General features: G+C 46.2%; 2 protein-coding genes across 2 annotated transcripts; both read right to left on the bottom strand.

Moving 5' to 3' along the window:
- Positions 1–973: 973 nt before the first annotated feature.
- On the bottom strand, positions 974–2,960 carry LOC134970290 (protein kinase C delta type-like). The gene has a single exon (XM_063946274.1). It carries the CDS (start codon positions 2,778–2,780, stop codon positions 1,239–1,241), a length of 1,542 nt encoding a protein of 513 aa, XP_063802344.1. The 5' UTR covers positions 2,781–2,960; the 3' UTR covers positions 974–1,238.
- Positions 2,961–5,829: 2,869 nt separating this feature from the next.
- On the bottom strand, positions 5,830–8,108 carry LOC134970289 (protein kinase C delta type-like). The gene has a single exon (XM_063946273.1). The coding sequence runs from the start codon at positions 7,604–7,606 to the stop codon at positions 6,500–6,502; it is 1,107 nt and encodes a 368-aa protein (XP_063802343.1). The 5' UTR covers positions 7,607–8,108; the 3' UTR covers positions 5,830–6,499.
- Between the last annotated feature and the right edge of the window lie 680 nt (positions 8,109–8,788).

The raw sequence follows: 8,788 nt of genomic DNA, 5'->3' as shown, positions 1-8,788 counted from the left end.
ACCCCCTGGGGTATGATTTGTTAGGTAGCTCATTTTCTAGTTTAGGGCTTTTTGGGGATAAGATTTTTCAGAAAGTTACAGGGTTTTTTAATTTTGTAAAATATGCCCCATTTTAAAAAGAACAGTGCCAGAGTTCCCCCTGCCCCCTCCTGCTGAGATCTGCCAGCCCCTGTTCTGTTACCCTTCCCCAGCTGCTGCCCACCCTTCCTCCCATCTCTCTCTGGCCTAATTCCCCCTCCCCCTCCTCCCATCTCTCTCTGGCCTAATCCCCCCCCCTCCTCCCATCTCTCTGACCTGACCACTCCTCCTCCATCCCTCTCTGGTCTAATCCCTCCCCTCCTTCCCTCCGACTCTGGTCTAATCCCCCCTCCTTCCATCTCTCTCTGGTATAATCACCCCTTGTGTCTCTCTAGCTTAATTCCTTCCCCCTTTCCTTTTCCTCCTGTCTCTGATCACCCTATCCCCCCCCCCTTCCTCCTCCCGTCTCTTTCTCTCTCTCTCTCTCTCTCTCCTAATCCTCCCCTTCTTTCTCCCATCTCAACTCTGGCATATATGTGAGTGTGTCAGGCCGTTGTGCAATATGTGTGTGTGGTGTTACTGGCATTAGGAGGAGGTAGGAAAACATTTGCTTTCGGCTCTAACAATAATCTACTGTAAACCTGTGTGTATGCAGCAAATAAAACATTGGGGATTTTGTCATATTTTGATCAAAACAAAGGTAAAATATTTTCAAATCGAAAAGAAATATGCCCGCATTCGGTGTTCCCCATATTGTACATGGTTCCAACTGCGTGGCAGTATTAATGCCAAATATTTATATAAAACAGAAAGACATTTGTTGTCAGCTCTAACAATAATATACTGGGAAATCTGCGTGTATGTAGCAAATAAATTAGAAGGGGTTTTATCATGTTTTGATCAAAATATTTAAGCTTGCAGCCCACGTCAAGGGACCCCAATATTCTGCAAGTCCCTCACCTGGCCTATATGCATTTAGGCAGCAGGTGGTGCTTCTACCGGGAGCAAAAGGCAGCTGGTATTGCTACTGCCGGGATGAGAAGGCAGCAGCTGGTGCTTCTACCGGGAGCAGGCGGCAGCTGGTGGTGCTGCTGCCGGGATGAGGAGGCAGCTGGTGGTGCTGCTGCCGGGAGGAGGAGGCAGCTGGTGGTGCTGCTGCCGGGAGGAGGAGGCAGCTGGTGGTGCTTGTGCCGGGAGGAGGCAGCTGGTGGTGCTACTGCCTAGAGGATGATGCAGCGGCTGCTGGTTTGTCTTACGCAGTTCATTGTTGTCCACATGTCACTGGTAAAGGAGAATCCTGTGAACAGGCTCTCATCCTCTGCAGATATTGCAGATTCTGTAGGTGAGAGCAGGTCATCCACTGGTATAGCTTCAGCCATTGTCCCTGGGGCAGGATACATGGTAAATGGGGGAGTTATCCTGCCGGCCTCTAGTTTCTCCCAGTTTATGGACTTGAAGAATGGATGACATGTGATGTTACTACAGCGATTCAGTCTCTCCTCTGGGTCTTTGCATAAGAGTCTTTCAAGGAGGTCCCTAATCTCTGGATGGAGATTGCTCGGATAGCATGGAGCATCATGCATGATAGACAGCGCAATCTTGGTGGAATCATTGCCAGCATGAAAGGGGTATAATCCAGTAGCCATTTCAAATAATACTACCCCGAATGAAAAGAGGTCTACCATGAAGTTATATGGGAAATTACAGATAATCTCTGGAGCCATGTAATTCACAGTCCCAGTTTGTCCTGAGATTTTCTTATCGCCATGGACATTCATCACAGAGAGGCCAAAATCTGCGATTTTCACATGGCCAGCTGCATCCAGAAGTATATTTTCTGTCTTAATGTCCCTGTGGACAATGCCTCTTGTGTGCAGGAACTGCAGCCCACAGAGTATTTCTGCTGCAAAAAATCTGATGGTAGGAACATCAAATGGGCCTCTGCTCTGTATTAATTGGAAGAGGTCTCCACCACTCAGGTACTCCATTACAAAGAATACATGGCCTGGTGTGTGGAACGCAGCATATGTGTGCGGAAAGAGTGCACTGTCCCCAGTTATTTTCATCACCTCTTTCTCTACACACATGGAGTATTTCTTAATGCTGTTCACTACTTTGCTCTTTTCTATGACTTTCACGGCCAGACGCTGTTTGCTGATGGTATGGGAAGCTAGGAACACCTTCCCGAAGCCGCCCTCTCCAAGCATTCTGTGGAAGGTCAAACTGGCTAGATGTTGAGACGCAGCTGATGTCTCTGGGGTGCTGGCTACGGATATCCCACTTTCACCTGCTGTTCTCCTCCTTTTGTTGCCAGTTTCCTCACTTGTGTGAGTTCTCTTTATGCCCCTCCGTCCAGATGCCTGGGGTATGATGGGCACGCTGGGTCCCTCGTCTGGACTGTCATGATGTTCCTCCTCTTTCTTTTTCTTACACGGTCCACTGTCCTCTGTCCTGTCTGAGGATCTTTTAGTGGCCACTTTCTTAAGCATGTCCTCAGTTTTGCCGCTGCTGGTCTTTCTCACCTTCCTCATAGTTGGGGACTCATCTGATGACTCTCTCTTTCTCTTATTTTGAAGAGTCTTTGATGCTTTCTCAGATGACTGGTTCTCCTCGCGCACCTGAATGTCTCCTGCCATTACGATTTTGGAAACATCGCCTTTCTCCTCACATCCATCCTCCTCCTTCTTCCTCTTGCTAGGAGCCGCTAGCTCCTTTATAGCAGACCCGTTGTTATTTGGTCGCTTTCTCTTTTTTGAACTCATATTGTCGCAACAATACAAACAATTTTGCCAAGGGCAAAGAAAAGCAGCTTCACACTGGAATAGGTGAAGATACACTAATGGAAATGAGGTTCGTGAGCCTCTTAGCCAGCAGCCAGTGACATCACAAAGCTTTGTGACATCATCAGCATTGTGACATCATCAGATGCTGTAGGCCCAGTGTCACTGCCTGCTACTGGCTGTCCCTATAATATAACCAGGTTTAATGTAAGAAAAGTCCCTGACACCCTTGGTGCGCTAGGATAAGAATTTTTGGGGCCATTATTGTACTTCCTTTTCCCTGGTAGAGTCAGGTGATAATAAATACTAAGGAAAAACGTCCGCACACATCATATTACCTTCCAATATTTGTTATTGAACCAAATAAGCCCTGCAGACTGATTTTTACACAGATTAATGAATCATGATTATTATCAGTTAATTATATAGCATCATTATATTCTGTTGCCCTTCACAATAGGAACAAACACTAAAAAAACTAGACTGCAATAACAGACAGGAAATAGCGTCAGTCCGTCGATAATGTATGTGGGGTCTTACAATCTATAGAGTAATATATGTACGGTACATTGGCCCTCATTCCAAGTTGTTCGCTCGCTAGCTGCTTTTAGCAGCCGTGCAAACGCTAAGCCGCCGCCCTCTGGGAGTGTATCTTAGCTCCGCAGAAGTGCGAATGAAAGGATCGCACAGCGGCTACAAAATAATTTTGTGCAGCTTCAGAGTAGCTCCAGACCTACTCCTAACTTGCGATCACTGCAGACTATTTAGTTCCTGTTTTGACGACATGAACACGGCCTGCGTTCAGCCAACCATGCCTCCGTTTCCCCAGCCATGCCTGCGTTTTTATCTGGCACGCCTGCATTTTTCCGCACACTCCCTGAAAACGGTCAGTTGACACCCAGAAACACCCACTTCCTGTCAATCACTCTGCGGTCAGCAGTGCGACTGAAAAGCTTCGCTAGACCTTGTGTGAAACAACATCGTTCGTTGTAAAAGTACGACGCCCGTGCGCATTGCGCCGCATGGGCTGAAGTGCCGATTTTTTGCCTGATCGCTGCGCTGCGACCGAAAGCAGCTAGCGATCAACTCGGAATGACCACCATTGTCAAATTAAAGTTACGTTTATTTATCCTACATTTACCTTCACTTCTTTACATGAATCATTTTAAAAATACTTCTTTTAGTAATACTTTTTTCATGCAATATTGATCTGCCAAATAAAATACAATTGTTAATTTAGTATAGACAGTTTATTAGAAGACCACTAAGCCTAAAAAATAAATATATCCCAACATTGTCCAAAATGGGGAGAGAAGAGTAACTGCGCGCTGTCACACAAAAGGGAGTGTCAGTATGTCATAATACATTTTTTTTTTGTTCCAAAAGTTTTCAGAAAAAAATCATTAGTCTGTTTACTCCTTCTAACGCCACAAATAAAATCTACCTAAAATGGGCAAAAATAAAGCTATTTTATTAGTAAGAAAATAAAGTAAAAGCCGTCTACACATTGGTGTTCACAATAGACTGCACTAGTTTTTGCTGTCTTCAATAAAATGTATAAAATGTGTAGGTATATATGTTTTTAGGTTGGGTGGGTGAAGGTATAATTTCATTTTTGCTCCTGTAAGTAGCTGTATGTCACCTCCTCAGGGGCAGATGGACTTACCTGCCGCACCACCTACCTGACAGAGGTAGATTATAAGGGCACGGTCAAGTAAACGGAATTCTCCCATAGGGAATTCCTGAGAGGGGGGCATGGTGTTTGACGGGCTACACTACAAATGTTATTGGACACACTGAGCTGAAATTTGGCATGGACGCGTAGAACCATTGCGCACTGCGTGCCAGATTTCAGGGCAAAACCATTAGTAATGAATAATTGGGAGTATATCCGCGTGCATTCCGACAGCTTCACGATAACTCAGGTTTCCCAACTTGTCAAGAAAAAGCTGCCGGTAATAAATAGCACAGAACCCATTCCAACCTATTCCTGTCGGAAGCTGCCGTCTATCTGACAAGACGGCAGCTTCCAACAGACATTGAATACACCCCCTGGGGTATGATTTGTTAGGTAGCTCATTTTCTAGTTTAGGGCTTTTTGGGGATAAGATTTTTCAGAAAGTTACAGGGTTTTTTAATTTTGTAAAATATGCCCCATTTTAAAAAGAACAGTGCCAGAGTTCCCCCTGCCCCCTCCTGCTGAGATCTGCCAGCCCCTGTTCTGTTACCCTTCCCCAGCTGCTGCCCACCCTTCCTCCCATCTCTCTCTGGCCTAATCCCCCCCCTCCTCCCATCTCTCTCTGGCCTAATCCCCCCCCCTCCTCCCATCTCTCTGGCCTGACCACTCCTCCTCCATCCCTCTCTGGTCTAATCCCTCCCCTCCTTCCCTCCGACTCTGGTCTAATCCCCCCTCCTTCCATCTCTCTCTGGTATAATTACCCCTTGTGTCTCTCTAGCTTAATTCCTTCCCCCTTTCCTTTTCCTCCTGTCTCTGATCACCCTATCCCCCCCCCTTCCTCCTCCCGTCTCTTTCTCTCTCTCTCTCTCTCTCTCTCTCTCTCTCTCTCTCCTAATCCTCCCCTTCTTTCTCCCATCTCAACTCTGGCATATATGTGAGTGTGTCAGGCCGTTGTGCAATATGTGTGTGTGGTGTTACTGGCATTAGGAGGAGGTAGGAAAACATTTGCTGTCGGCTCTAACAATAATCTACTGTAAACCTGTGTGTATGCAGCAAATAAAACATTGGGGATTTTGTCATATTTTGATCAAAACAAAGGTAAAATATTTTCAAATCGAAAAGAAATATGCCCGCATTCGGTGTTCCCCATATTGTACATGGTTCCAACTGCGTGGCAGTATTAATGCCAAATATTTATATAAAACAGAAAGACATTTGCTGTCAGCTCTAACAATAATATACTGGGAAATCTGCGTGCATGTAGCAAATAAATTAGAGGGGGTTTTATCATGTTTTGATCAAAATATTTAAGCTTGCAGCCCACGTCAAGGGACCCCAATATTCTGCAAGTCCCTCACCTGGCCTATATGCATTTAGGCAGCAGGTGGTGCTTCTACCGGGAGCAAAAGGCAGCTGGTATTGCTACTGCCGGGATGAGAAGGCAGCAGCTGGTGCTTCTACCGGGAGCAGGCGGCAGCTGGTGGTGCTGCTGCCGGGATGAGGAGGCAGCTGGTGGTGCTGCTGCCGGGAGGAGGAGGCAGCTGGTGGTGCTTGTGCCGGGAGGAGGCAGCTGGTGGTGCTACTGCCTAGAGGATGATGCAGCGGCTGCTGGTTTGTCTTACGCAGTTCATTGTTGTCCACATGTCACTGGTAAAGGAGAATCCTGTGAACAGGCTCTCATCCTCTGCAGATATTGCAGATTCTGTAGGTGAGAGCAGGTCATCCACTGGTATAGCTTCAACCATTGTCCCTGGGGCAGGATACATGGTAAATGGGGGAGTTATCCTGCCGGCCTCTAGTTTCTCCCAGTTTATGGACTTGAAGAATGGATGACATGTGATGTTACTACAGCGATTCAGTCTCTCCTCTGGGTCTTTGCATAAGAGTCTTTCAAGGAGGTCCCTAATCTCTGGATGGAGATTGCTCGGATAGCATGGAGCATCATGCATGATAGACAGCTCAATCTTGGTGGAATCATTGCCAGCATGAAAGGGGTATAATCCAGTAGCCATTTCAAATAATACTACCCCGAATAAAAAAAGAGGTCTACCATGAACTTATATGGGAAATTACAGATAATCTCTGGAGCCATGTAATTCACAGTCCCAGTTTGTCCTGAGATTTTCTTATCGCCATGGACATTCATCACAGAGAGGCCAAAATCTGCGATTTTCACATGGCCAGCTGCATCCAGAAGTATGTTTTCTGTCTTAATGTCCCTGTGGACAATGCCTCTTGTGTGCAGGAACTGCAGCCCACAGAGTATTTCTGCTGCAAAAAATCTGATGGTAGGAACATCAAATGGGCCTCTGCTCTGTAATAATTGGAAGAGGTCTCCACCACTCAGGTACTCCATTACAAAGAATACATGGCCTGGTGTGTGGAACGCAGCATATGTGTGCGGAAAGAGTGCACTCTCCCCAGTTATTTTCATCACCTCTTTCTCTACACACATGGAGTATTTCTTAATGCTGTTCACTACTTTGCTCTTTTCTATGACTTTCACGGCCAGACGCTGTTTGCTGATGGTATGGGAAGCTAGGAACACCTTCCCGAAGCCGCCCTCTCCAAGCATTCTGTGGAAGGTCAAACTGGCTAGATGTTGAGACGCAGCTGATGTCTCTGGGGTGCTGGCTACGGATATCCCACTTTCACCTGCTGTTCTCCTCCTTTTGTTGCCAGTTTCCTCACTTGTGTGAGTTCTCTTTATGCCCCTCCGTCCAGATGCCTGGGGTATGATGGGCACGCTGGGTCCCTCGTCTGGACTGTCATGATGTTCCTCCTCTTTCTTTTTCTTACACGGTCCACTGTCCTCTGTCCTGTCTGAGGATCTTTTAGTGGCCACTTTCTTAAGCATGTCCTCAGTTTTGCCGCTGCTGGTCTTTCTCACCTTCCTCATAGTTGGGGACTCATCTGATGACTCTCTCTTTCTCTTATTTTGAAGAGTCTTTGATGCTTTCTCAGATGACTGGTTCTCCTCGCGCACCTGAATGTCTCCTGCCATTACGATTTTGGAAACATCGCCTTTCTCCTCACATCCATCCTCCTCCTTCTTCCTCTTGCTAGGAGCCGCTAGCTCCTTTATAGCAGACCCGTTGTTATTTGGTCGCTTTCTCTTTTTTGAACTCATATTGTCGCAACAATACAAACAATTTTGCCAAGGGCAAAGAAAAGCAGCTTCACACTGGAATAGGTGAAGATACACTAATGGAAATGAGGTTCGTGAGCCTCTTAGCCAGCAGCCAGTGACATCACAAAGCTTTGTGACATCATCAGCATTGTGACATCATCAGATGCTGTAGGCCCAGTGTCACTGCCTGCTACTGGCTGTCCCTATAATATAACCAGGTTTAATGTAAGAAAAGTCCCTGACACCCTTGGTGCGCTAGGATAAGAATTTTTGGGGCCATTATTGTACTTCCTTTTCCCTGGTAGAGTCAGGTGATAATAAATACTAAGGAAAAACTTCCGCACACATCATATTACCTTCCAATATTTGTTATTGAACCAAATAAGCCCTGCAGACTGATTTTTACACAGATTAATGAATCATGATTATTATCAGTTAATTATATAGCATCAGTATATTCTGTTGCCCTTCACAATAGGAACAAACAGTAAAAAAACTAGACTGCAATAACAGACAGGAAATAGCGTCAGTCCGTCGATAATGTATGTGGGGTCTTACAATCTATAGAGTAATATATGTACGGTACATTGGCCCTCATTCCGAGTTGTTCGCTCGCTAGCTGCTTTTAGCAGCCGTGCAAACGCTAAGCCGCCGCCCTCTGGGAGTGTATCTTAGCTCCGCAGAAGTGCGAATGAAAGGATCGCACAGCGGCTACAAAATAATTTTGTGCAGCTTCAGAGTAGCTCCAGACCTACTCCTAACTTGCGATCACTGCAGACTATTTAGTTCCTGTTTTGACGACATGAACACGGCCTGCGTTCAGCCAACCATGCCTCCGTTTCCCCAGCCACGCCTGCGTTTTTATCTGGCACGCCTGCGTTTTTCCGCACACTCCCTGAAAACGGTCAGTTGACACCCAGAAACACCCACTTCCTGTCAATCACTCTGCGGTCAGCAGTGCGACTGAAAAGCTTCGCTAGACCTTGTGTGAAACAACATCGTTCGTTGTAAAAGTACGACGCCCGTGCGCATTGCGCCGCATGGGCTGAAGTGCCGATTTTTTTGCCTGATCGCTGCGCTGCGACCGAAAGCAGCTAGCGATCAACTCGGAATGACCACCATTGTCAAATTAAAGTTACGTTTATTTATCCTACATTTACCTTCACTTCTTTACATGAATCA

The sequence above is a fragment of the Pseudophryne corroboree genome, chromosome 11 (assembly GCF_028390025.1).
Source record: "Pseudophryne corroboree isolate aPseCor3 chromosome 11, aPseCor3.hap2, whole genome shotgun sequence".
Taxonomy (NCBI): domain Eukaryota; kingdom Metazoa; phylum Chordata; class Amphibia; order Anura; family Myobatrachidae; genus Pseudophryne; species Pseudophryne corroboree.
This window is presented reverse-complemented; position numbering and strand designations above follow the sequence as displayed.